The following is a 27,885-nucleotide window of genomic DNA, read 5'->3' on the forward strand; positions in this document are numbered from 1 at the left end:
TGCATTCAGCATATGTCCTCAGACATGTTTGTATCCTTGAAAGTGTGCAGGATTGTTTTATGTAGTGTGTTTTTTTTTGTTGTTTTGTTTTTTGGGATGGAGTCTTGCTCTGTCACTCAAGCTGGAGTGCAGTGGCGCGATCTCAGCTCACTACAACCTCCGCCTCCCGGGTTCAAGCAATTCTCCTGCCTCAACCTCCCAAGTAGCTGGGACTACAGGTGTGCACCACCACACCCAGCTAATTTTTGTAATTTTAGTAGAGACAGGCTTCATCATGTTGGCCAAGCTGGTCTGAAACTCCTGACCTCATGATCCCCCCTCCTCGGCCTCCCAAAGTGCTGGGATTACAGGCGTGAGCCACCGTGCCCAGCCTGTAGTATGTTTTTATTTACATAAATAGTATTAGGCTGTAGATTTCACTCTTTAACATTTTCATTTGAACTATCCATTTTAAGAGGAATCATCTAAGTTAGGGTACGTGGAACTAGTTCGTCGTTTCTGTCTGCTGTAAAACATTCTATCACATTCCTCACATTTTCCTCACCCAGTCTTCTAGAAATAGACATCTATGTTGTTGCCAGCTCCTTGCCATCCCAAAGAAAGATGCAGCGAACATCTTTGTTCTGGACCCCATACAGACCTGTGCAAAGATCCAAGAGATTCCCAGGGGTGCACAGCCAAGAGTGGCTTTGCTGGCTTGTAGCTGTGCACATACTTAAATCCACTGAGTTCTGCCTGTCACTCTACAGAATAGCTGCACCAGTGTTCCCACCCAGCAGCAGCAACAAAAGTCCCCCTTCTTCCACCTACCAGTATTTTGGATTACCCAACTTTCTGATTTTTTGTTAATCTCATAGTTGTAAAGTGATCTCTCCCTTTTATCTCTTTTTTCTTTTTCTTTTTTTTCTTGAGATGGAGTTTCACTCTTGTTACCCAGGCTGGAGAGCAATGGTGCAATCTCCTCTCACTGCAAGCCCTACCTCCCAGGTTCCAGCGATTCTCCTGCCTCAGCCTCCCAAGTAGCTGGGACTACAGGTGCACACCACCAAGCCCAGCTAATTTTTGTATTTTTAGTAGAGATGATGTTTCACCATGTTGGCCAGGATGGTCTCAATCTCTTGACCTCGGGATCCACCCACCTCGGCCTCTCAAAGTGCTGGGATTACAAGCGTGAGCCACCGCGCCCGGCCAGTAGTACAATTCTTACTGATGTGGTTCTGTAGTATGTCTTACTCTCTATAGAACAAGTATTCCCTTTTAGCTTTTCTTTTTAAAAATGGATGTAGCTATTTGTGGATCTTTATTCTTCTTTATATCTTAGAAATATTTGAGTTTCTCAAAAACATTTACTTTTTATGGAATTACGTTGAATTTTGATAATATGGAGAGTATTCGATTTTTTAAATACTGAATCATGTTATCTTTTCATGGTTCATCGCTTCATTTATTCATGTATTTTAAAATGCCCTTTAATAGAGTTTCCAATATTTCTTCCTGAAGGTATTTATTTCCAAATACCTTGTGGTTAGGTTTTAACTGTGAATGGATCTTATTTTCTTTCTTTCTTTCTTTCCTTCTTTTGTTTCTTTCTTTCTTTTGGTTGATTATTGCTGGAGTAGAAGAAAGCTATTGGTTTTTGTAAGTTTTTATGGAATCTGGCAATCTTGCTGAATTCTCTTATTAATTCTAATTGCTTTTCTCTTTATTTTACTGGATTTTCTATGAAAATTATATCATCCTATTAGCCAGGCATGGTGACACGCACCTGTAATCCCAGCTACTCCAGAGGCTGAGGCAGGAGAATTGCTTAAACCTGGTGGCAGAGGTTGCAATGAGCTGATTCGCACCACTGCACTCCAGCCTGGGCAACAGAGTGAGACTCTATCTTGAAAAAGAAAAGAAAATTATATCACCCTTAAATACTGATAGTTTTGTCTCCTCTAATCCTTGTCTCTCTTACTTCTTTTTTTGTCTGACTGCATTGGTGAGGACCTCCAATACCATGTTGAACTGTAGTGGTGATAGTGAGTATCCTTCACTTGCCTGAGACTTAAAGGGAATACATCATAAGCTTCTCCATGAAGTAAAATGTTTCATGTGGGTTTTAGATAGAGCTTACCAAGTTAAGGAAGATCCCTCCTATTCTTTGTTTTCTGGGAATTATAGTCACAAGTAGGGATCCACCTTTATTAAATACTTTGTAAAATTATTAAGATAAATGTGATTTCCTTCTCTTGACCTCGTAAACGTTTTAAATTAAAATGATACAGTTTCTGATGTTGAGTCACCCTTAACATTCTTAGGATAAACTTTACTTGGTTATAGTGTATTTTGTTTAGTTCCCTTTTTTAAGTGTGTTATCCATGTCGTTTGCATTTTTAATTGCATTAGCATATAATTGGCCTTAATATTCTTTTTTATCATTTTTATGATTCCTTAAATTTCTATTAAGTCTGTAGCAGCTTCTTCTTTTTCATTCAGTATTTTATTTACATCTCCTCTTTTTTTGTCAGTTTTGCCAGAAGTTTGTCTATCTTTAGTCTTTTTAAACAGCCAGTTTTTGATTCAGTGTTTCTGAAGTACCTCCCAGCAATCCCATCTCTAGGAAGCAGTGAAATGAAGACCCTAGAGCCACCTAGGACTGAGTTCCTGGCTATGCCACATGGTAGCTTTATAACCTTGGACACATGACTTTGCCCACTATGTGTTTACTTCCTCACTTGCAAAGTGGGAATAACCCTTCCTTAGAAGAGTTGTGAGGATCAGATTAGAAAGTTTACCTAAAGCACAGGAAACAGCCTAGGTGCACTGAAAGTGTTTGGTACATGTTCATTCCCATCCTCAGTGCCCGTATTAGTCAGTGTTCTCCAGAGGAACAGAACCAACTGGATGGGTATGTTTGTGTGTGAGAGACATCCACAGAGAGACAGAGATTGATTGATTTTAAAGAATTGGGTCAGCCGGGCTTGGTGGCTCATGCTTGTAATCCCAGCACTTTGAGAGACCGAGGCAGGCATATCACCTGAGGTCGGGAGTTCGAGACTAGCCTAGCCAACAGGTAGAAACTTCGTCTCTACTAAAAATACAAAAAATTAGCTAGGTATGGTGGCACATGCCTGTAATCCCAGCTACTCAGGAGGCTGAGGCAGGAGAATCGCTTGAACTTGGGGGGCGACGGTTGTGGTGAGCTGAGATCATGCCATTGCATTCCAGCCTGGGCAACGAGAGCAAAACTCTGCCTCAAAAAAAAAAAAAAAAAAAAAAAATTGGCTGGTGGGATAATAGAGATGCAACACCAGAGTCTGCAGGATGGGCTGTCAGGTTGGAAGAGCTGCAGTTCCAGTCCAGAGGCAGTCTGCTGGCAGAATTCATTCTTGCTCAGGGGAGGTCAGTCCTTGTTCTACGAAGGCCTTCAGTGGATTGGATGAAACGCACCCACATTGTAGAGGGTGATCTGTTTTACTCGAAGTCCAGTGATTCAAATATTAATTTAATCCAAAAAAACACCCTCATAGAAACATCCAGAATAATGTTTGCCCAGCCAAACAAACATATAATATTAACCAGCACAGTACCTTTTTTTGTGCTGTGCCCTTTCCCTGAAACGCTCCCCTTGCAGGCCCCTGCTAGGCCATGTGGCACCTGCGCATAGATGAGAAAAAGGTGACCCTTCCCAGGGCAGGCACAGCTCCCTCCTCAGCCAGTGCCTGTGTGCAGGACACACTCCTGCAAGGCAGCCCAGACAACCGCCCTGCTCGGTTTTCCTCCCGCTCCTTTCTCGGAGTGCCAAAGGCTTTCCATCCTTCACAGTTCAGCTTCCTTGGTAAAGTCTTTCTTGTTCTCCCTGGCTGGAAGTAATCTCTTCTCTCCACTCATCCACCCACCCCAAACCACATCACATGTCACGTTCTTAAAGGCATTCATCTCATTTATCTCATGTCTTAGTTATTTTGTGCAAATGTCTTATTCCACTTGGATTAACCCCTTGAAATCAGCATTGCAGCTTATCTGTCTTTAGGTCCTCACTCTGCCTGTGGGGCTCAGGAAGCATTCATTCTCCCTGCGTGAATGATTATCGCAATGTCAGCCTCAAAGGAAGACGCTGAGGCAAAATTAGTATAGAGAGTTTATTTGGGCCAAGATTTAGATTTAGGACTGCCTCCCAGGACACACTGCCAGGTTTCCTTGGGGAGGCTCAAGTTTTTAAAGAAAAAAGCATGAAATCAGGAGAGGGGGAGATGACAAAAGTCATTGGTCAGGAATTTGCGTTGGTTTACAGAAATAACATTGTCAGTGATTGGCTATACATTCTTTTTTTTTTTTTTTTTTTTGAGATAGGGTCTCATTCTGTTTCCTAGGCTATAGCGCAGTGGTGCTATCATGGCTCACTGCAGCCTCGACCTCATGGGCTCAAGCGATCCCCCTGCATCAGCCTCTGAATAGCTGGGACTACAGGCCCACACCACTATGCCCGGCTAATTTTTGTATTGTAGAAACAGGGTTTTGCCATGTTCCCCGGGCAGGTCTGAAACTCCTGAGCTCAAGCAATCCTCCTGCCTCAGCCTCCCAAAGTGCGGGGATTACAGGTGTAAGCCACCGTGCCCGGCCTACCCTGTTGAACTATCAAGTGTGTAGCATTTTATGCCTTCTTAGTGTCAGTCTACATACTTCATACAGCAAGTGGCTTCAAGCCACTTACTGAATCATAATTATTATTTAGCTTGAGGGGGAGTGAGGCATGACTGCTATAACATTTTATTTTATTTTATTTTTTGAGATGGAGTCTCGCTTTGTCCCCCAGGCTGGGGTGCAGTGGCTCAATCTCGGCTCACTGCAAACTCCGCCTCCCTGGTTCAAGCAATTATAGGCACATGCCACCACGCCTGGATAATTTTTGTATTTTTAGTAAAGACAGAGTTTTACCATGTTGGCCAGGCTGGTCTCAAGCTCCTGACCTCAAGTGACCTTCCTGCCTTGGCCTTCCAAGTGCTGGGATTATAGGCATGAGCCACTGCAGCTGCTATCACATTTTAAATGCCTCTCTGGGCCTGGTAATTTACAGGGTCTCTCATTCCTCAGATAGAAGTGGTTTTTGTTTTCTTTCTTTCTCAAAATGTAAGAGCTACGAAGAGCTTTAAATGGTATTGTGTGGGGCAGGGCACAGGAGTCTTTATAGTCGGGGTGATGGCAGAGCACATGTGTGAAGGTGGTGACACGACTGTGACAGGCTTATTGAGTGTGCCTGGTGCCAGGCGCTGCACTCGGCGCTCGGCACTTTTTTTTTTTTTTTTTTTTTTTTTTGACACAGAGTCTTGCTCTTGTCTCCCAGGCTGGAGTGCAATGGCGTGATCTCGGCTCACTGCAACCTCTGCCTCCTGGGTTCAAGCGATCCTCTTGCCCCAGCCTCCCGAGTAGCTGGGATTACAGGCGCCCACCACCACTCCCAGCTAAGTTTTGTATTTTTTTTTTTTTTTAAAGTTTATTGGCAGGAATCTGGCGTATGTTGCCCAGGCTGGTCTCGAGTTCCTGACCTGAAGTGATCCACCGCCTCAGCTTTGCAAAGTGCTGGGATTACAGGGGTGAGCCACCGCGCCCGGCCCTAAGTTTTGTATTTTTAGTAGAGATAGGGTTTCACGATGTTGGCCAAGCTAGTCTCAAACTCCTGAGCTCAGGTGATCCACTTGCCTCGGCCTCTCAAAGTGCTGGGATTGCAGGCGTGAGCCACCTCGCCCAGCCCTGCGCTCAGCACTTTCATGGAGCAGCTCGCTAAGTCCTAGAGCCAGCTTTGAGATCGGTACAACTATTAGCTCCATTTTGTGGCCAGAGAAGCCTGGGCTGGCCATAGCATGGGGATACCAGCCTGGTCTGCCTGACTTTAGAGTCTGTGCTTTCAGTTACTAAGGCAAGCTGACTTCCTGGACTGTATAGCAGTTACCATTTAATGAGGACTTACTACAATAGCAGACGTGATGTTTGCTGCTTTACAAAGTTATCCCTAATCCTCAGGGCAAAAGTGTAAAATACAGGGTATCCTCACTTGGCAGATGAGGAAACAGGGTCTCATTAAGGTTAAGTGACTTGCCCCCAAAACCGAGGCCCTTTCCTTGGCATCACTGCACAGTGTTCGAGACCATAAGAAAGCCTTTGGGAGGCTGAGGTGGGCAGATCACTTGAGGTTGGGAGTTCAAGACCAGCCTGACCAACATGGAGAAACACCATCTCTACTAAAAAACACAAAAATTAGCTGGGTATGGTGGTGCATGCCTGTAATTCCAGCTGCTTCAGAGGTTGAGGCAGGAGAACTGCTTGAACCTGGGACGCGGAGGTTGCAGTGAGCTGAGATTGCCCCATTTGCATTCCAACCCAGGCAACAAGAAGGAAACTCCATCTCAAAAAAAGAAAAAAAAAAGAGAAAAGAAAGCCTTCAGCTGGAGTGTGGAGCATGGTTTGTGTAGGAAGCTGGAAGTGGCTGCGGTTGGAAAGATGGAGCTGCCTCAGGCTGCATAAGCCTTGCCTTCCAGGGTGGATGATCGGGAATGATTTTTGTAAATGCAGGGTCCTGAGCAGTGACCTAGATTTGAGGATGGGGTGGAATGAGATGGATACCTGAAGGCTAAGGGAATCCAAGCCAGCTGGAGCTCTGCCCAGATCTGTGTCTGGGGAAGTGTTGAGCTCTGTACAGCTGCAAGGCCATCGGAGCATCCAGGCCTGCTGAGAAAGTGATGTTTGAGCAGATCTGTGGCTGGCAGAGGTGAGCCTACCCCTGGCATCTCAGCAATGGCATCTCCTTGTGCCTGCCTGGTTATCTAGGGTGTCAGGAGCAACTTTCCTCAGCCCCCTATATCTCGCTTGATATAACTTCTTTATATTTTAATTTTTATAGGTTTTTTTTTTTTTTTTTTTCTGAGACAGAGTCTCGCTCTATCACCCAGACTGGAGTGCAGTGGCACTATCTCAGCTCACAGCAACCTCCACCTCCCGGGTTCAAGCGATTCTCCTGCCTTAGCCTCCCGAGTAACTGGGATTATAGGTGCCCACCACCACGCCCAGCTAATCCTTTTTTTTTTTCACTCTTGTTGCCCAGGCTGGAGTGCAATGGCAGGATCTCAGCTCACTGCAGCCTCCACCTCCTGGGTTCAGGCAATCCTCCTATCTTAGCCTCCTGAGTAGCTGAGATTACAGGCACCCGCCACTGTACCCAGCCCATTTTTTGTATTTTTAATAAAGAGTTTCACCATGTTGGCTAGGCTGGTCTCAAACTTCTGACCTCAGGTGATCCACCTGTCTTGGCTTCCCAAGGTGCTGGGATTACAGGTGTGAGCCACCTCACCCAGCCCTGATATGGCTTCTTAAGAGCTGCTTAAGTGAAGACCCCCAGGGTAGGGAGGTGGGGATTTGTCCAGGATGAAGCACAAGCACACAGCCTTCACCCCCAGGCCCATCTCCAGGGGTCAGATGTGCTCAAAGGTAGGTGGACATGGAGCCCCAGGAATGATACAGGTGGAGTTTTTGACTCTTGGCCACCGGTGACTCCAGGGTGAGGTGGTCCCATCTGTGCAGGGCGTGCCTCTGTGGGCATGTCATCACCACATGCCTCACCAGTGCCCTTCTCCACTCAGGTCATTGCTGTGGTCATGGACCTCTTCACGGATGGTGATATCTTCCAAGACATTGTGGATGTTGCCTGTAAGCGCCGGGTCCCAGTGTACGTCATCCTGGACGAGGCGGGAGTGAAGTATTTCCTGGAGATGTGTCAGGGCCTGCAGCTCACCGACTTCCGGATTCGGGTAAGTTCCATCCGTGGGGCGAGAAGTGGGCAGGAGATGAGACAGAGACTCCCTCTGCCCCTTCCCATGGCTCCCCCTGCCTCTTCCCTGGTTGGGGGCTCAGGCGGACTTCAAGATCTCAACCCGTTTCCTTGTGTCAAAAGTGAAGCTTTTAACCTTGGCTTTACTGTTTGCTACTGAATCATATGCCCAGCTTCAGTTTTATCCCTGGGCAGCTGAGGGAGGCAGCTCTGGCCTGGTCCTGGGGTGCTCAGCCTGCAGAATTACTGGCTTCAAAGTGAGGGCTGTGGTTCTCTTCTGGGGATTTTTAAGAACAGGCAGGAACCACCCTGGGCTTGTCAACGCCTAAAGCAAGATCTGGGGACTTCTTCCTGCTCACCAAAGAGGGTTCTGTTAGGCTGTAGGAAGCAGAGCGTCTTGTGAAGACAGGAGCCTGCAGGCAGGGTCCATAGACAAAGGGCTCTTCCCCTGCAGAAGCAAGGACCTGGCACAGAGGCCAGCCCAACGCCGGTGACAGGGCCTTCTACTCTTCCCAACAGAACATCCGTGTCCGCTCCGTGACTGGCGTCGGCTTCTACATGCCCATGGGGAGGATCAAGGGGACCCTGTCATCAAGGTTCCTGATGGTGGATGGTGACAAAGTGGCCACTGGATCTTACAGGTGAGTTGGGCCAAGTCAGAGAAGGGCCCAGGAGGCCTTGATTCCAGGTAGGTGTTCAGGAAGATGCCAGACTGGAGCCTCCGTCATCATGAGTTGTAGTAGGTGTCATCTGACACAATGGCAAAGGACAGCTTTCTGCCCAGTCCCTTCCCACAAACATCCTGGTTCATGAATTATTCTAGAAGGAGGGTCAACTCTTCCTAGGCATTAAGCAGTGCCTGCTTTCATGGTCCATTTGCAGCCAGTTGCATTTTGAGGCTAGTTGTTGGGTAAGACGAGCAGGAAGTAGGATGTGTAGGGCGCACCAGATCTGGAAAGAAATGGGAAGGTATGGCGTACAGGGAAGGTTGCCAGGTTTTTTTTTTTTTTTGAGATGGAGTCTCATTCTGTCGCCCAGGCTGGAGTGCACTTGCATGATCTCAGCTCACTGTAACCTCTGCCTCCCGGGTTCAAGCAATTCTCTTGCCTCAGCCTCCTAAGTAGCTAGGATTACAGGTGCCCGCCACCATGCCCAGCTGATTTTTGTATTTTTAGTAGAGATGGGGTTTCACCATGTTAGCCAGGTTGGTCTCGATCTCCTGACCTCAGGAAATTTTTTTTTTTTTTTTTGAGACAGAGTTTCGCTCTGTCGTCCAGGCTGGAGTACAGTGGCGCAATCTCAGCTCACTGCAACCTCCGTTTCCCGGGTTCAAGCGATTCTCCTGTCTCAGCCTCCTGAGTAGCTGGGATTACATGCATGTGCCATCACGCCCAGCTAATTGTTTTTGTATTTTTAATAGAGACAAGGTTTTACCATGTTGGTCAGGGTGGTCCTGAACTTCTGACCTCAAGTGATCCACCTGCCTCAGCCTCTCAAAATGTTGGGATTACAGGTGTGAGCCACTGCACCCAGCCTCAGAATTTTGATTTAAAAATAATTTACCAAGAACACAAGAGAATGTATGTGTATAATCTCTGCCCTCCAAATAAATTAAAATAAAGGTGAGGAGAAGAGAGCCCTGAGCACACGAAACAGCGAATAGCGGCGTAAGTCCTGTTACATGGTCAGAGTGTGGGTTTCTGCAGACACTAAGTGCTTAAAAAATCCAGAGAAGAACCAATACAGAGTAGAATAATATTCATAATAGTGGCAGCTGCAGTTGCTATTTTCCAAATGTGTGTTTGTGCCAGGGACTGAGCTAAATGTTTTATATGAGTTGCTTCATTTGAGCCTCGCAACAACCCTGTGAACATATGTGCTGGGAGCCCCAGTTTACAAGGCACAGAAGCATATAAACCAGGTTGGAATCCAGGCCTGACTTCCCATGCTCCTTCCCTGCACCCAGCTGCCTGCTCGATTCATTTGAGGCCCAGAGCTAGGGAAAGGGAGGCCACGGGTGGGTGGAGGGAGGTCAGGCCAGCGCGTGAGCTACGAGGAACCTTCCACCTGCAGCAAGGATCCAGCCACAGCAGAGGGGCAGGTGGGGGTGGGGGCAGGGCAAGAGAGAGGCCTGTGCACACATGACTTGCTTCTCTGTCCCCACGTTCCCAGGTTCACCTGGAGTTCCTCCTACGTGGACAGGAACCTCCTCCTCCTCCTGATGGGGCAGAACGTGGAGCCCTTTGACACAGAGTTCCGGGAGCTGTACGCCATCTCCGACGAGGTGGACTTGCATCGGCAGCTGGGCCTGGCAGGCCACCACTACTCCTCCACTGTGGCTCGCAAGCTCATCAACCCCAAGTATGCCTTGGTGGCAGGCAGCCGTCACCCGCCCGGGGAGATGATGCGCTGGGCTGCTCGGCAACAGCGGGAGGCCGGCGGCAACCAGGAGGGGCAGGAGGAGGGCAGCGGCGGCGAGTCAGCCCGGCGTCTGGAGAGCTTCCTGAGAGACCTGGCTACGGTGGAGCAGGTGCTGCCCCCTGTGGAGCCCATCCCCTCGGGGGAGCTGAGCCGGAAGGACGGCAGGATGGTCTCTTGCATACACATAGACCTAAAGCCCACATCCCATGAGGCGCCCAGCCGAAATGGCACAGGAGAAGCGGCCCAGGCAGAGGCCGCCCCTGCCCGGGAGCGCAAGCGCCTTAGCAGCAAGTTGTTGAGCCGCTGGTCCAAGAGGCCCACGGTGCCCAATGGCGTGGCCAGCTCCCCCTCCACCGAGACCTTCTCCGAAGTGGAGTTTCTGATGGGGAAGAAGCCCAACGAGGACTCCAGTGCCGAGGTCTCAGGTGAGCCCTCTTCCCTCTGCCCCGGTGCCTCCCCAGGCCTCTGGCCCTGGCCCCACGTCAGCACTTAGCCAGGAGGAGTGCCTGGTGTCTGCAGAGGAGCAGATTGCATCTGCGGGCACGCAGAGGGCAGGAGCTCTGGGGTTCCAGGGCCCTCGGTTCCCATTCTGGCTCTGGCCTTTGGCTGCCTGGTGGTGGCCTTGGGCAAGTCCTGCAGCTCTGAGTTTCACTTTCCTCTTCTCTGAAAGAAGAGAAGGATTCCAGACTTGCCATGGAGTGGTCTGAGAGCGTCTAGTACTACTGCTAGAAGGCACTCAGATCGACCCTCACGGGAACCCAACAAATATCTGCTGAGCAAGTTTCTCCTTTGTAAATGAAGAAGCGGAGGCACTGCACAGGGGGTGCACGGCCGCGGCTCAACCCTAGCTCTGAGCTCAGGGCTCCTTCTAGCAAACCTTCTTCCTTGCCACATCACCTGTTGTCGGGATCTCACCTAGTCAGATACACCCTGCCCTCCCCTGTGCCCCACCAGTGCCCTGACCCACTTTCCTGTCTCTGTGATGAGCAGTCTGACTTGGTTTCACCATGTGTCCCTCTGCTGAGTGCTGTCTGCCTGGCTGCTTGTTCCTGGGTGGGATTGTTCCATGGCAGCGTCTTCCTGGGCGTCTCTCTGGGATCCCCAAGAGGCACTGGCCTTTATGCCTCTCGCCGCAGCAGTCTCTGGGGTGGCCTTTCAGGCAGCTGGTGGTGGTGCCTTTCTCATCTCTGTGTCCCCGACTTGGAGGAGTTTCTGTGATGGGATTTCTTCCTCCATCACTGTGGAGCCCAGGGATGAGAACCGGGCTCTGGCTGGCCAGGTGGGCTTTGACAGGGCCTGGGTCTGGTCCTGGACAGCCCGAGGACGTCCAGGACACATGTGTCCCTGCACCCCAGCTTTGACAAGATTGTGGTAGCATGAGAGCAGGGAGCGCAAGTGGCATCCCTTCTGCTGATTCCCCAGCAGTGCCTTAGAAGCTTGATACACACAGTCCATGCTCAGGAAATGTTGGCTAACTTTGCTTCTCGGAGTTTGAACAGGCCTGGGCGTCTCTGTGGCTGTGGGTACAGTGGGAGCGCCAGGGCGTTCCCTCCATTTGGCCTGGGGACATTGACTGAGCTGCTGGTCTGCCAGGTCTTGCACAGGCGCTGTCTCTCCCCTCCTGCCCCCACAGCCACCCTTCAAGTACAGAGGTGGCAGGTGGCTCAGAGGTGACTGAAGGGGTCCCAGGCCATGGGGAGTGGTAGTAGGGCCAGGATTCAAGACCAGGCCTGGCCACGGCCATTTTCTGTCAGGGGAGGGGTGGCCAGCCCCGGCCCCGTTCCTCCTGGACTCACTGGCTCCCCTAACACCAGCAGCTGCTGCTGCTCTGTACCTCTGGTTTGGAGGAAGGGTTCCCATGGTGAACACCTGGCAGGGAAGGGAGAGGGAGGAGGGGGTGAGCCCAGCAGCCACAAGCGCTGTTTCCCAAGTCCTGACTGAAGTGGAGTGGAAGCTTCCTCCTCCTTCAGCCCCTCGCCCGCCCTGAGGTACGGTTTCCATGGAAACACAAAGCCCTTTGTCTTGTCCCTTCCCACCCACCTTCTGCACGTCCCTCCCCGTTGGTCTCCCTGCCCCTGCTGTGGCTCTCTGGTGTCTGCCTACGGTGCTCAGTAGCCAGCCTTGCAGACACCAACGTTGCCCTCAGGAACCTCCGCTCCAGGGCACCTGATGCTGGGACAGAGAGAGAGAGGGCAAGGGCAGGGGCAGCCGGGAAGGTCCGGGGATGCCCAGAGCCATCACCCTGTTCCTCGTCCGTCCTTTAGATGAACACAGAGCGGCCTCCTCCGGCAAGGCCTCTGCTCACTTGTGGGGGCACTTAGGACCTGCAGCCCTGAAATTCATGCTCCCTGACAGGACCTTCCCCCTCCAGAGGTCTGGGGGAGACACAGGAGTTCTCCTGCCTTTGGTCATTTTTGTTTGTTTTCGAGACAATGTCTCACTGGACTGCAGTGGTGCAATCACAGCTCACCTCAACCTCCCGGGTTCAAGTGATTCTCCCACCTCAGCCTCCTGAGTAGCTGGGGCCACAGGTGTGTGCCACCATGCCTGGCTAATTTTTAAATGTGTTTGTATAGGCTGGGTGCGGTGGCTCACACCTGTAATCCCAGCACCTTGGGAGGCCAAGGCAGGTGGATTGACTGAGCTTAGGAATTCACAACCAGCCTGGACAAAGCAGTGAAACCCTGTCTCTACTAAAAAAAAAAAATACAAAATGAGCCAGGTGTGGGGGCGTGTGCCTGTAGTCCCAGCTACTCAGGAGGCTGACGCAAGAGAATTACTTGATGGGGCCGGGCGCGGTGGCTCAAGCCTGTAATCCCAGCACTTTGGGAGGCCGAGGCGGGTGGATCACGAGGTCAAGAGATCAAGACCATCCTGGTCAACATGGTGAAACCCCGTCTCTACTAAAAATACAAAAAATTAGCTGGGCATGGTGGCGCGTGCCTGTAATCCCAGCTACTCAGGAGGCTGAGGCAGGAGAATTGCCTGAACCCAGGAGACGGAGGTTGCGGTGAGCCGAGATCGCGCCATTGTACTCCAGCCTGGGTAACATGAGTGAAACTCCGTCTCAAAAAAAAAAAAAAAAAGAGAATTACTTGAACCCCGAAGGCAGAGGTTGCAGTGAACCAAGATCGCATCACTGCCCTCCAGCCTGGGTGATAGAGTAATGTCTCAAAAAAAAAAAAATTGTATAGACAGGCTGTTGCCCAGGCTGGTCTCCTTGCTTCAAGTGATCCTCCCACCTTGGCATCCCAAAGCGCTGGGATTATAGGCACAAGCCACCATGCCCAGCCGGGAGCTCCTCTCCTGAGAGGCCCTTTTTCATGGCCTTCAGCCTCCCACATCATGGCCAAGTAGGGCTGCTTCAGTGCCTCCCCTCCGGCAGCAGCAGCTAAGCCACCAGGACTGCATGTGTGAGAAGGTGGGCCCCTGACAGCGTGGGGCTCCCACAGTGGGAATCACTGAGAACCTGAGCTCCTGCCTTCAGGCCCTCACCCAGGGAAGAAGTCTCCTTCCCCTGGTGAACATTCAGAACCTCCCAGAGCATCCTCCACATGGCTCTCAGCTCCGGACACACTGCTCCCTGTACCCAGGACACATCCGTCCCCTGCCTGGGGGGCTGTGTCCTCATCTAGAGGAGGAGGGGGTGCTCCCGGGAGGGTTTCTGAGGTCCCCTGGAGTTCAGATTCTGCCTCTGTTCTTTCCGTCTCTGGTGCCCTCTTGTCAAGGGAGAACCTGGGTTGATGACAGTTTCTGTCATAAGAGAAAAAATAGAAAAAGCTCTGAGCCGACAGCCTGTAAAATTGCTTGATAAGGAGTATATAGTTGTCAAACAGCATGCAAATTTTTGCAAACCCAGGTGTGGCCCTTGGGAGAACCTTAGGGAAGTTGCTTCCTCCTTCAGGGCTGGGGATCCAGCAGGAGCTGGGGTGCCCGGCTGTTGCAAGGCTCATGGCGCCCTCTAGTGGCGGAAGCTAGGCACCTCTCGTACTGCTTCCCTCAGCCCTCGCCTTGTGCTGGGAGCACTCAGCCCTTATTCTGGAGCTTCTGTGCCCTCCAGGAGCTCTGCACAGGCTCCCTGGGGCAGGGACCCCCAACCGCACAGGGCAGCCTCAGTGGAGAGCCTTGTTAAAAATGCAACAAGGCCAGTCGCGGTGGTTCATGCCTATAATCCCAGTGCTTTGGGAGGCCGAGGTGAGAAGATCATTTGAGCCCAGTTCTAGACCAGCCTGAGCAACATAGCAAGACCCTGTCTCAAAAAATAAATACATAGTTGGGGGTAGTGCCATTTGCCCATAGCCCCAGCCACTTGGGAGGCTGAGGCAGGAGCATCACTCAAGCCCAGGAGTTCGAGGCTGGAGTTAGCTGTTGTGCCCCTGCACTCCAGTCTGGACAACAGAGAGACACTGTCTCAAAAAAATAAGAGTAAATACGAATTTTAAAATGCAACAAATACACTTTGGGAGGTCAAGGAGGGTGGATCACCTGAGGTCAAGAATTCGAGACTAGCCTGGGCAACATGGAAACCCCATCTCTACTAAAAATACAAAAATTAGCTGGGTATGGTGGCAGGCACCCGTAATCCCAGCTACTTGGGAGTCTGAGGCAGAAGAATCGCTTGAACCCAGGAGGTGGAGGTTGCAGTGAGCTGAGATACACCACTGCACTCCAGCCTGGGCAGCAGAGCGAGACTCTGTCTCAAAATAATAATAATAATATTTTTAATGCAACAAACAGTCTGTACTGCTGGACAGGGCTTAGGAATCTGCATTTTAAACTAGGGCCCTCCTTTTCCAGTGTAGCTCCCCATTGTAGAGGGTCCTCAGACCAGCAGACTCCAAGCGATTGAGGAAGCACAAATGAGGCCCTGCCCTCGGGGCACTGCCAGCCTAGGGGAGGAGGTCCCCGTGCTGTGCCTGAGACCCCACCCAGTTCCCCCAGGGAGATGACTGGGAAATGCCCAATGCTTTTGAAGAAAGTGGTGAGAGACACGGTGCCATACGCTGTCACACGGAACTGGCATCCTCCTCGCTGCCATCCTGCCTGCTGACAGCATCTCACAGCGAGACCCCTGAGGTTCAGAGAGGCCAGGCCCTGTGCCCATGCTGCCCAGGCAGGAAAGGACAGCGTGGTCTCCTGCCTCCCAGCCTTCTGCAGATACCATGGCTGTCCCAGAAGGCTAGGATTGGCGCCGTTTCCCTGAATCTTTAAAGACTGTTTGGAAGAGCCAGAGCCCTGAATAGAGGACAGACCCTTTCCCCTGGTGTCATAGGGGCGGGGAGGAAGATGAGAGTGACAGCTTGCTTCCCAGAGTGCCTCGGGGTCCTTTCCTGCCCCAAAGCCCCTGGGCCTGTGCTTTGCTTCCCGGTTTCTCTGAGGTGACCTGCAGTGACAGTCCCTTTCCAGAACTCTCCTGGGGTCCCTGGATTTATGTGTGGGTGGCCCCCGGCTGGCAGTGTGGTCTGGCTCTGTAGAGCTGTGGCTGCCGGGCTCCTGGACTGGGGACTTGTTCTCCTGTGTCATCCCCTAGGGCCGCAGGTCTCTGATCTCGCTCCTGCTCTTGCTGCATCTGCTGCTGTGATGACTGTTATTAGTAGGAGAGCGTCAAACCCCTAAGTAGCTCGCCATGGCCGTCTCATTCATTTCATTCAATAAATATGTATCTAGGCATATCTGCTCTGTGCCAGGCCCTGCTCTCAGTTCCTGGCACAGCCATGAACAGAATGAACATGGCCCCTGCTTTTATGGAGCATGTTAACCTGGGGAGAGACCAGGATGGGAGGAGGATGACCCCTCTGTAAAGGGTGCCAGGAAAGGCCTCTCTAACCAGGGAGCATCTGAGCAAGACTGGAATGGAAGGCAAGGGCACTGGACCTCAGAGGGAAGACTCTTCCAGATACAGGAATGTGAAGCCCCGGAGCCTGGAGAAGATGGAGCCCGTCGTCCTTGTCATGGCTTCCGTGGGGGTGACCTCTGCCTCGCCCTCTCACACCACCTCACCTGCCAGCGAAGCAGACTGACTTCAGGTCCTGAGTGCCCCAGGCTGTCCCCCCACACCCCACGCTACGTCACACGGCTCCACTTCACTAAGCGACCCTTCCTCCCACCCTGCACCCCTGTTTTCAGCTCCACCTTGAGGTTACCTCTGAAGCTTGACTCTCTCATTAGCCTTCTTCGGGCCACCCCACCCGGGCCACACATCCTTTGTAAAAAGGGCTATGTTGGCTGTTGATGCACCTTCCCCGTTCACCTGAGCAGGGCTGACTCCCCGCACATGGTCGGCTCCCAGTACCTGAGCACTGTGGGAATGACAGGGGACATAGAATTTGTCCTCAAATTTCTCTGTCCTGTCTGGGGCAAGGAAATGAATTCTGAAAGCCTGCTCTCTCCAGTTTTCACCACCCCTCCTTACAAAAAAGTGGGGAGCACGGTGCTGGTGAAGACGGGCCCTGCCCCTGCCCCTGCCTTGCCCAGACTTCTGGAGGCAGCCAGCTGGGCAGTGTGCAGGCTTGGGAAGCGGCTCCCCTCACCCCCTCCACTGCACCCCCAACTACACCGCCTCCCCTGTTTAATGATCCGGAGGTTGATCTGCTTACCTGCCTCCAAAATGCTGCTGCCTCTGGGAGGAAGTAACATCTGCTTAGTGGGCCATGCACATCAGACCAGCTGAGGAGGGTACATGGGGACAGATGTGTCCATTGCAGCAGTGAGTGACCCTAGGATGGCCGCCTTTCATCCCCCAGCAGAGCCACCCCAGACATGCTTGGCACCACTGCGGAAGGTGACCCCCAGCGCCTTGGCCATGGAGCCCCTGGGGTGCAGCCTCCTGCCCAAGGGTAGGGGAACACCTGTAATGAGGGCGCAGCTGGATTCATGGTCAGTCCCGAAGAGCTCTGCCTGGATGGACAAGGCCCGAGGCCGCGGGTCACAGCACAGTCAGCAGGAGCAGTGGCCCATGGGGCGTGGCAGGGGCAGGGGCTCCAGGTTGGGTTCTGTTCAGTGTGTCCTGCTCCTGGCCCAGGAGAGGAGGCAGATGAAGCCTCAATTAAATTCGCAGCTGAAGTGATGCTGGAAGGTTGTGTGAGCACCGGGGAAGCAGCCCTTGCTGTGTGGAGGGGAACTGGCAGGAAATAACACGAGTGGCTTCCAACTAGGGAGAGGTAGCGCCCATACCTCACAGGCCCGCAGGTGTCAGGCCTGCCTCCATGCTCCAGAGGTCAGAGAGCAGGAATGCAGCCGAAGGAACAGCAGGCCTCCTCTCGGGACTGTAAAGGAAGTGGGAAGGATGGGTAGAGGCCTGGGAAAGAGGAGAAATCAGCTTCTCTGGCTTCGGGGGTGGGGGGGCAGCTTTCTCTCCCCTTCCCTCCCTGCAGCCAGAATGTTCCTCTCCATCCTTCCCTCAAAGCTGCCCCCTGAGCAGTGTGATCCACCCCACGGTGGCCGCTCTTGGCCAGCACCAGCCTTTCCCAAGGCGCCGGCTTTCCTTCTTCCAGCCTAGGCGGCCTGAGGCAGAAGGAGCTGGAACTGAGCTGGGAAGACCAGGTTCCAGTGCTGCCACCGGCTGGCTCTGGGAGCCGTGGGCACCTCAGCGGTAGAATGGAGGGCCTGAGATGGGAACCGGAGAGAAGGGCTGTGGTCTTGCTTTGCAGGCTGAGGAGCTGCATGTGTTAGCTGGTCATGAGTGGCTACCAGGTGAGGGGTGTGTGTGTGTGTCAGAAAGCAAGTTTATTAGAAAAGTAAAGAAACAAAGAATGGCTAGTCTATAGACAGAGCAGCCAAGACTTTGGAGTTGATGGTTGTCATCGTTGGTTCTGGAGTCTGGGTTCTTCCCCCACCCTTCTGGTCAGGAGATGACGGTCACCTTGATGCCTCATCCAGTGGGGCTTCTGCCATGCCGCTGGGACAGGCAGGATCTCTCCTGCTTTCCTGGGTGCCCTAGTGACCTGGTTTCCCAATCAGCAGCTTGGGAGGGAGACAGTGACCCCAGCCCCTCAGCTGCAGGTGTGGACAGCACACAGGGTAGGGGCTGAAGTTGAATCCACCATGCGTTTGACTCACATCCTTCCCCACCTCTGTCCCTTGCCTCCGCAGGTAAAACAAGTCCCAGTTCTGCCAAGCCCAACAAGTGCGTGATTTCCTGAGCTGCGGGATGGGGGTGGGCAGGACGTGTGGATGCCCGCCTGCCCTGCCCTGTGCTGTGGAGAGCGCGGGTCACACACTGCACCAGTTTGCACATCAGACTCCAACTGGCCTCCTGCCCTGCAGCCTCCGTCCTGGCCTCAGGGAGCCTGGATCCCACATGAGAGGGTCCGAAGCATCTCAGTCACACACCAGACTGTCGGTGGCTGGGCGGGGGTCAGTGCCACGGTCTTCTTGTTTACATGAAGTAGAAGCTTAACCAATGTCCACCCTCCTTTGTGCCCTGTCCCCTCTGCTGCTTGCGAGATGGGGTGAGGGCCATTCTTTAAACCTTAATGGGCTGGGGTGTCTGGGGCAACCGCAGTGGCCTGTCCTTCCCAGGCTTCCTGGTACTTCTGGTTCCCCGCTCCAGGAGATTGTTGGAATAAAAGGGAGAGGGCAGGGCTCTGAGCCCCGGATCCGAGTTCCAGTCTCGCTGTAGCCTCTGAACTCCAGGTGTCAGGTGCAGGCAGCACTGCCGGGACTGAATTGAGCGAGGGGAAGTGCGGCCAACCCCAATCAGTGGCAGGATTTGATGCTGCTTAGGTCTCTCTCCCCTCCCGGTGCCGTCCTGGCGGCCTCAGCGTGAGTGGTGCAGACCTCCTCGGCTGCTGCCCGCTGTGGGCCTATATGGAGGTCCTTACAGTGCCTTGACCTGGGACTGCTCCTTCCCTCAGTAAGCTTTGGTTTACAGCCCACGGCAGGGAGGGGTCTTGGCCAAGAGGGGGGTTGGGTGTGTAGGAGGCTGGGCCCTGAGGATAGGAGCATTTGTCTTTTCTCTCCCAACCCTAACAGCGTCCTCAGACCCCTTCACCAGCCAGGGCCTCCCAGGTTACACTTCAGCCAAAGACTGGCCTTCGCCTCCTGCGAGAGTCAGGCTATTTTTAGGAGCCTGTGCCTCACCAGAGCAAGTCAGCCTAATTGCCATGGTGCTGGGCCGGGAGACCCAGTAAGCAATTCCACCCTGCTGTCCCCACTTGGGTGACTAGAAAGGGCAGAGGAGAGTTTGTGAACAGACCTGGGAGAAATTGCCAAACTGCAGACTGTGAGCTAGCCCTGCAGGCAGGGCGAAGGGGGATCCAAGCACTGTGAAAAGGCCAGGCAGCAGGCTTTCTTGTCCTCTGACCTCTGAAGCAAACTCATCCTCTTTCTTTCCTTCTAAAACACCCTAGGACACTACCAGCACCCGGGAGAGGGGTAGAGATGTCTGCAAGGCAGCTGACGGGAGAGCAAGGAAAGGGGCCGCTCTGGCTGGGCTGCAGGAGCCAGGCATTGCTGAGGAAGCACGAAGTGGGGACCACATGTGGTAGCCATTGAGGAAACACAGTCTCTGGCAGTGGGGAGGAAAAGGGAAAGGAAGGGTGAGCCTGTCCGCAGGGTCTCCTCTGTCAGTCCCTAGGCTGGCTTCTAGGGTATGTGAGAAGGGACTCTGGCCCACCTCCCTGAGCTTTAACGCTTCTGGGAAGTGCTTCCTTAGGCACGGAGGCCAGGAAGTGTGGCCCAAGTTCGTTCTAGAGGGGAGGGAAGGGAGAGAGGGGGGAGGCGGGGATGGGGCTGTTACAGCTTGAAGCAGAAACTTTGAAGGTACAGGACATGAGATGTGTAAATTGCAATGGGGCAGGGAGACGACCCTCTGGTGTGGAGGGTGGGCGCCTCAGGTTGAGGAAGCCAGCCTGGGGAAGGGACTGGCCTCCAAGCAAATCAGCCAAAGGCATCTTATGCCTCCCCTACCAGAAGAGCAGGCCCTGCTTTGACCCTTTACCTCCTCTAGACCCAAAGCACACCCAGGTCCCTCGCCTGCCCTGACATCTAATCTGGGAGGATACCTACTTGGAATCTCCAAGTCACCGCAGCCTTAAGCCAGGCCTTCCTTTCTGCGTCAGTTTCTCTATGTGCCAAGATGGGGTAGAGATGATGGGAGACCATATGTTGGAGAGGAAGCAAGTTAGCCTAGTGGGAAGAGGGCCGGCCACAGGGCAGGACTGCCCAGGCAGGGCACCTCTGCCCACCGGCCTGTGTCTTCATCCTTATAGCAGTGTGGGCAAGATGGTGTCTGGCCCCACCCGCTCCAAAAGGCTTAAGACCAAAGCTGTAGTTCAGAGATTGCAAAGATCTTGAACTCACAAAACGCTGCTCTTCATGTTTGCCTGTCTGCCCAGGCACCGGCCCACTCTGTTCTGCCTCCTGGCTTCTCAGCTGTGAGTATGCCTGCCCTCTGTTCCAGCATGCGCACATACTTTGTGAAGTCGTCTCTTGCTCATCAGATCTCAAGGGTACACCTGGCCCTCCCAGTTGGATGGCAAGTTCAAGGGTGGATCATGCCCTTGCTCCCTGCACAGCAGCTTCCACGAGGCTGGTTACGTTGGAAGGGCTGTAGGAGGAACAGGATATGGCAGCAGTCTCAACGCTGGGGTCTGGCTTTGCTGCCCTCCACCCCACACCACCACCAAGCTGCTATCTCACTTTCTGAATCAGCTTCTGTAGGGTAAGTGTTCACAGCTGGTACAGCTCCTTGGGAAGCCTCACCTCCCAATGAGCTGAGCCCCGGGGTGGCTGCCACGATTGCTTCTGCCCCATCAGGGCGGGAAGCACAGGACCCCCGGATGGGGTTGGGAGGCTGCCCCTTGAGATTTGGGAAAACTTCCCATGTCCTTAGCTACCTGCCCTTAGAGTATGGTTAATGCTATCCCTGATCCCTCGAGGGCTTTCAAGACAGCCTGCATTGACATCACTACCCTCTGCCTCTGTAGAACTTTATGGAAAGGCTAGGCAAAAAATGAGACCCAGAGATAGGGAAGAAACTGGCCAAAGTTTTTTGTAATGACTGTGTTGCCTTTCTCTTTTTCATATTTATTGAGCACCTGTCTGCTAGTCACCATGCTAGATGCTTTAGTCACGTGCAGGTTTCAAACTAAGAAAAGCTCAAGAAAGAGCCCTTTACAAAGTTAAGTGTTCCTGTGTATTGGGGGAGGGGCCTCATAAAGCTGTATGATGAGCAGCACAGGTAATTGTTTGTTTGTTTTTTGAGATAGTGTCTCACTCTGCTGTTTAGGCTGGAGTGCAGCAGTGCTATCTTGGCTCACTGCAACCTCAGCCTCTTGGGTTCAAGTGATTCTCTGGCCTCAGCCTCCCAAGTAGCTAGGATTACAGGTGTGTGCCACCACACCCGGCTAATTTTTGTATTTTTAGTAGAGACAGGGTTTCACTATGTTAGTCAGGCTGATCTCGAACTCCCAGCCTCAGGTGATCCATCCGCCTTGGCCTCCCAAAGTGCTGGGATTACAGGCATGAGCCACCACGCCCGGCATGGCACAGGTTCATTATCCCCATCTTTCAAATGAGGAGGTACACAACTCTCCGCAAATCCCACATCACAGAGAGTGCAGGTCTGAGCCTGCTCCTTGAGCTCAGGGTCTCAGCACTGGTGATGCTTTGGAGCTGCAGAATCCTCTGTTGGGGACGGGGCTGTCCTGGGTATTGTAGTATGTTTAGCGACATCCCTGGCTTCCACCTACTAAATGCCACCAGCACCCCTTCAGATGAGACCACCACAAATGTCTCTAGAGGTTACCACATGTCCCCTGGGGGGTAAAAGTGCCCCCGTTGAGAGCACTGGCTCTTTTCTCTGCAGCCCTGACCTGGCGGCCTGCACAGCCCACTTCTCTGAAGTGCTTCAGGCATGCTCTGCCCTGGGCACCTTGGACACAGCACTCTGGCCCAGAGAGGTTGGCTGACTTGCCTGAGACACTGCTTCCTGGGAGATGCAGTAGCATCTTCCCTCTCTGTTCTGGTTGTCTTTTTTAGAGATAAAGTCTTGCTCTGTCACCAGGCTGGAGTGCAGTGGTATGATCTTGGCTCACTGCAACCTCCACCTCCTGGGTTCAAGCAGTTCCCTGCCTCAGCCTCCCAAGTAGCTGGGACTACAGGTGCACACCACCACACTGGGCTAATTTTTTGTATTTTAGCAGAAATGGGGTTTCACCATGTTGGCCAGGATGGTCTTGATCTCCTGACCTCATGATCTGCCCACCTCTGCCTCCCAAAGTGCTAAGATTACAGGCCTGAGCCACTGTGCCCGGCTGTTCTGGTTACCTTGCTTAGCTCCTTACCATCTGATATTCCCCACGACAGGTGTGTTTATGTACACACATCTGCCTCACTCCACTCAGCTCCCTGTCAGTCCGTCCCCCTTCCTTCAGGCTCAGCTACGACCTGCACAGACAGCACCAATGCCCATACCAGCGTGTGCCCAGCAGTGGACCCACCTCCAAAAGCAGCCAGTGCTGACAGCAGAGAGCCTTCCACACTCAAGTTAGGCCAAGTGGGAATGGCCACCTGACTGTCACGACCACATTCTCAGTGAACACTGACAAAGCCCCCTTAGCAGCTAATTAGCCCTGCCGTGCTCGAGGGATGCAATTCCTCATCTGGCAGCATGCCACACCCATGCCTCCCTGCCCAAACGACCCAGTGGCTGCTACTGATCATCTGCGCTGCTGTTCCAGGGGTAGGAGGTTTGCTGCAGAACAGGCGTCCCCAGCTCAGTGAGCAAAGCCAAACCAAGGTTGAGTGAGGAGAAGGCCAAGAAGGGCAGGCACAGCCGTGGACATGTTCTGGGGCTAAGAACCGTGCAATCAGCCCACAGGCTCGCACTGTTAGGCAGGCCTGGACTCCTCGCTCTTCCCCTTGCAGCTTCTGCCCTCCCAGCCAGGGACTGAGGAAAGCCCTGCTCCTAGATGCCATGTGCTGCTGCCTGGCACCGATAGGTACCCATCTGTCCTTGGGGTTCCTGAGCCTGGAGAGCGGGCTCTGTGAGCGCTGGTGCCTCACCTGCCTGGCTCACCTTTGCAACCACAATATGAGCTTAATACCTATTTGTTAAGTGATTGAAGACTTGACGGCCATTCAGCACAGAGAATTAGCCAGGTGAATAAACAGGAGATGTCACAGAGGTTCCAGAATCAATCATGTGTCTCATTCCTGACTTCCAATATCATATAAGCCAAATGGGGTTCTGCCGTGATTTGATGTCTTAAGGACTGGGTTTATCAAAGTCCCTCCTGATCTAATCCTTTCCTCTAGGAAGGCTTCTCCTTTCCTCATCTGTCCTGAGTGCATGGCCTTTATCTCCTGTGTGGGCCAGACCAGGTGGCACTGGGCCTCCAGGCCTCTGGCTGCTCCAAAGGTGGCCCTCTCTGCATGCTACCTTTCAAAAGCTAGCACAGAAAGGAGGGCCCTAGATGAGGAAATTTGTCCAAAGTCACCCAGTGAGTCACGGGAAGGGCTAGAATCTGGTTAGCTGGACCATTCTAGAGCACTTTCACAGTGACAGCCTGCCGCAAACAAGTTTTCATCTAGAAAAATGTCTAAAGTGGCCAGGTGTAGTGGTTCACACCTGTATTCCCAGCACTTTCGGAGGCCGAGGCGGGTGGGTCACAAGGTCAGGAGTTCGAGAGCAACCTAGCCAACATGGTAAAACCCCATCTCTACTAAAATACAAGAAAAAAAATTAGCCAGGCACGGTGGTGTGCGCAGCTACTCGGGAGGCTGAGGCAGGAGAATTTCCTGAACCCAGGAGGTGGAGGTTGCAGTCAGCCGAGATTGTGCCACTGCACTTCAGCGTGGGCAACAGTGCAAGACTCCATCATCTCAAAAAAAAAAAAAAAAAAGAAAAAAAAAAAAGAAAAATAGCTAGAAGTTAGGGCATTGCCTGCAGCCACTGAAAAGCAGCTTTAGGAGCAGATGTCCACGTAATAGAAGGAGATGGGCTAGGGCCTGCCACGGAAGCCAGCAAGCGCATGGGAGCTGGGAGAGGAAAGGAGCAAAAGGCAAGGACAGGCAGTGAGTCCGCGGTGCCCACGGTGCTGTGGGCACAAGCAAGGGGAAAAGAGCCCACGGTGTGCAGAGAACCATGCGTCCTGATTCTTATTTCTGCTTGCAGCTTTGACTCCCTGCCATATCTCTTCCTGGAAGTATCTTGGAAGTTAGGCGATTGGACGGGTAAAGGTTCGTGGCAGTGCTTGCAAGGCCAAATTCATTTATTCATCCCATGGATATTTACTGGGCATCAGGCCTGGGGATACATGGTGAGCCAGGAGGGCATGGGTGGAGCTCATGGCTTTGAGGTGGTGTGCCTGCACACCGCTTGCTGTGAACTTGGCGGGGGTGCATGGCAGAGAGAGGACAGGCTTCAAAACAAACAGGCAAGGGCAAAAATCCTGTCTCTGCCACTGAACAGCTAATGGACCGGGCAAGCAATTTCACATCCCCGAACTTCTGTTTCCTCATGTGTCAAATGGGGATGATCTCAGGACAGCTCTCCAGAGTAACCACGTGAAGCACCCTGCCCCTGCAGGGGCTGACGCACATAGTGAGGCGTCTGAGGGGCCTCCGGGGGTGTCACATCCAGTGGCTTATTTTCCTCTTGGGATCTTCTCTCCTAGATCCTCTCCCTTGCTTCCCTGTGAAATTCACCACTTTTATATTGAATCATTTGCACACAGGGCTAACTGCTCGTTCACCTGAAGGAAGCTACAGAGCTCAGGTTTCTTTGGGTTTTTTTTTTCTTTTTTAAGACGGTCTCACTCTGTCACCCAGGCTGGAATGCAGTGGCATCATCCTGGCTCCCTGCAGCCTCAGACTCCTGGTCTCAATGAGTTCCTTGAGATCTTCCATCCTCAGCCTCCTGAGTAGGTAAGACTACAGGCTTGCACTAACACTCCTGTCCTCATTATTATTTTTTTTTTTTTTTTTTTTTTTTTTGAGGCAGAGTCTCGCTCTGTCACCAGGCTGGAGTACAGGGGCACAATCTCGGCTCACTGCAACCTCCGCTTCCCAGGTTCAAGCAATTTTCCTGCTTCAGCCTCCCTAGCAGCTGGGATTACAGGCATGCACCACCACGCCTGGCTATTTTTTGTGTGTTTAGTAGAGATGGGGTTTCACCATGTTGGCCAGGATGGTCTTGATCTCTTGACCTCGTGATCCTCCTGCCTCAGCCTCCCAATGTGCTGGGATTACAGGCATGAGCCATTGTGCCCGGCCTCTAGTTTTAAAAAGTTTTTGTAGAGATGGGATCTCACTATGTTGCCCAAGATAGTCTTGAACTCCTGGCTTCAAGTGATCCTCCTGCCTCAGCCTCCCAAAGTGTTGGGATTACAGGCATGCACTGAACCAAGGACCAGGTTTTGACATAAAGGGAGAGAAAACCTGCCAGAGATGCCATTTCTGAGCCATCCTGCTTGGCAGGGACCTGTGTTCCCCTCATGCAGGCTCATCCTTAGAAGGCTGCGGCCTTATGTGATTGTGCAAAAGTCCCACAACCTTTCTGGATTGATAGTTTGTGGTGACATAAACAATTTTAGTTTGTTTGGAGACTCTTTTGTATACAAAATACAAATAAAACCTAAATCAAAGAAACAGAGCATGTCCGGAGAAGCCTGCCAATCCTCCAAGCCACTGGGTTTCCCAAGCCAGTCCTGCACTCCTCGTGTAGACTCCACACCCACCCTGCTGTCTTCTGGCCTTTACACTAGTAACTACAGCCTGGTGGGATGGGGTCTGGGGGGGCCATAGTCCTGGTCCTGCGCAGGTGGCCCTGGAGAGAACGCGTTGTAGAACTTGGAGAGAATCCCAAGCCGCTGGCAGCACCATGGTGAAAGGCTGACACCTTGTGGCTGGCTGGCAGCATGCAGCCTTCTTCCCCTGAGTCAGCTAGATGGCCAAGGCAGGAATCTGCAAGCTCCTTCTGTAACGGGCGGAAAAGTAAATATTGTAGGCTTTGCAGACATTTGGTGTCTGTGGCAGCTACTGAGGCACCCCTAGACAGTACAGAAACAAGTGGGCGTGGCTATGTCCCAGTGAAACCTTATCAATACTGAATATATGATCACAAAGTAGTAATATTCTTTTAAAATGCAAAAACCGGCCAGGCCTGGTGGCTCATGCCTGTGATCCAGCAGTTCAGGAGGCCGAGGTGGGCGGATCACCTGAGGTCAGGAGTTCGAGACCAGCTTGGCCAATGTGGTGAAACCCCGCCTCTACTAAAAATACAAAAATTAGCCGGTGTGATGGCACATGCCTGTAATCCCAGCTACTTGGGAGGCTGAGGCAGGAGAATTGCCTGAACCTGGGAGGTGGAGGTTGCAGTGAGCTGAGATCACGCCATCGCACTCCAGCCTGGGCAACAGAGTGAAACTCCACCTTAAAAAAAAAAAAAAAAAAAGGAAAAACAACTCTTAGTTCACAGGTCGTGCCAGGCAGTGGGCTGGACTTGGTCCTCAACCCTGGGCTTGCTGACATCCGGCCTGGGACACCTCTCCCTTCTCTATGCCTCCACTCCCAACACGGACTCTCAGCTCTCATGTTTACTTTGTCATTGTTCTGTAAAGAGGAATTCCCTAGTCTCACTCCTTCAACCAGACTGCTGCCACTAAGCCTTCTTCTGAACAGAAATTCTGGAGCTGTTCTCACCCATTTCATAAATTTCCATAAGCACCCATCAGGTGCCCAGCCCTGTGCTGAGGTGCCTACAGAGCCCAGAGTTTTCACCAACTTGTTTTTTAAGAGATGAGGTCTCTATTGCCAGGTTGTAGGGCAATGATGCAATCATAACTCACTGCAATCTCAAATTCCTGGGCTGAAGTGATCCTCCCACCTCAGCCTCCCAAGTAGGTGGGACTATAGGCACACACCACCCTGTCCAGCTAATTTTAAAAAAATTAGGGATAGGGTCTTGCTATTTTGCCCAGGCTGGTCTCTGACTCCTGGGCTCAAGCAATCCTCCCACCTCAGCCTCCTAAGTAGCTGGGCTTACAAGTGTGAGCCACTGCACCTGCCCAGCATTTAATTGTTTCATTCATTCATTCATTCCTTCATTCGTTTGTTGAAAAAAACTTATTGAGAACCTACTGTGTTCCAGGCACTGTGATAAGACAGACCTGGCCTCTGCCTTCAAGATGTTTAGAACATGGTTAGGAAGATTGACACCGGGAGGCAAGTGTTGTGATGGGAAAGCACAGTGGGTATAGAAGCCCAGAGGAGGCACTTAACCTGAGGGTGAAGATCAGGGAAGGCTTCCTGGAGGAAGAAGTAATCTCTGAGCTGACACATGAAGGAGGGGAGAATGAGGCAAGGCATTCCAGGGAAAGGTCCAGAGCCTGGACAGAACTCTTTTAGGAGAATTATGAGAATCACAACCATCAGGGACACAGTGAAGACTCAGACACTCAAATATAGGTTTTGCCCACAAAGCCTTCCTGTCTGGTGGGTGAGGCAGTCTACAGCAAGCTGCTCCAAGGATATGAAGAAAGATGTTTTCCCTCTGGCCTTGTAGGACTGGTTATGACTGAGCCTGGAGCAGGCAAAGGCCAGGGAGTGCTCACTAGGCGGGGGTCGCGCTGAATTCACCTCAAGGGTGCTCAGGAATTCTGCCAGGGGAGGAGAGACGTGGACCTGCCTTGGCTGCAGAAGCCCCTCAAGGG

At 52.3% G+C, this 27,885-nt stretch overlaps 1 protein-coding gene across 1 annotated transcript in view; it reads left to right on the top strand.

Moving 5' to 3' along the window:
- The window catches only part of FAM83F (family with sequence similarity 83 member F), a 36,144-nt gene extending 17,319 nt beyond the window's left edge, over positions 1-18,825 (top strand). The window contains exons 2-5 of the mRNA XM_032267130.1: positions 7,620-7,787; positions 8,327-8,448; positions 9,980-10,653; positions 18,320-18,825. Coding sequence (XP_032123021.1) covers positions 7,620-7,787; positions 8,327-8,448; positions 9,980-10,653; positions 18,320-18,369 — 1,014 coding nt within the window. The 3' untranslated portion in view covers positions 18,370-18,825. The remainder of the gene's footprint in view (positions 1-7,619; positions 7,788-8,326; positions 8,449-9,979; positions 10,654-18,319) is intronic.
- The last annotated feature ends 9,060 nt before the right edge of the window (positions 18,826-27,885 follow it).

This window comes from Sapajus apella, unplaced genomic scaffold (genome assembly GCF_009761245.1).
Source record: "Sapajus apella isolate SASKATOON/1434 unplaced genomic scaffold, GSC_monkey_1.0 scaffold166, whole genome shotgun sequence".
In the NCBI taxonomy this organism is placed as follows: Eukaryota; Metazoa; Chordata; class Mammalia; order Primates; family Cebidae; genus Sapajus; species Sapajus apella.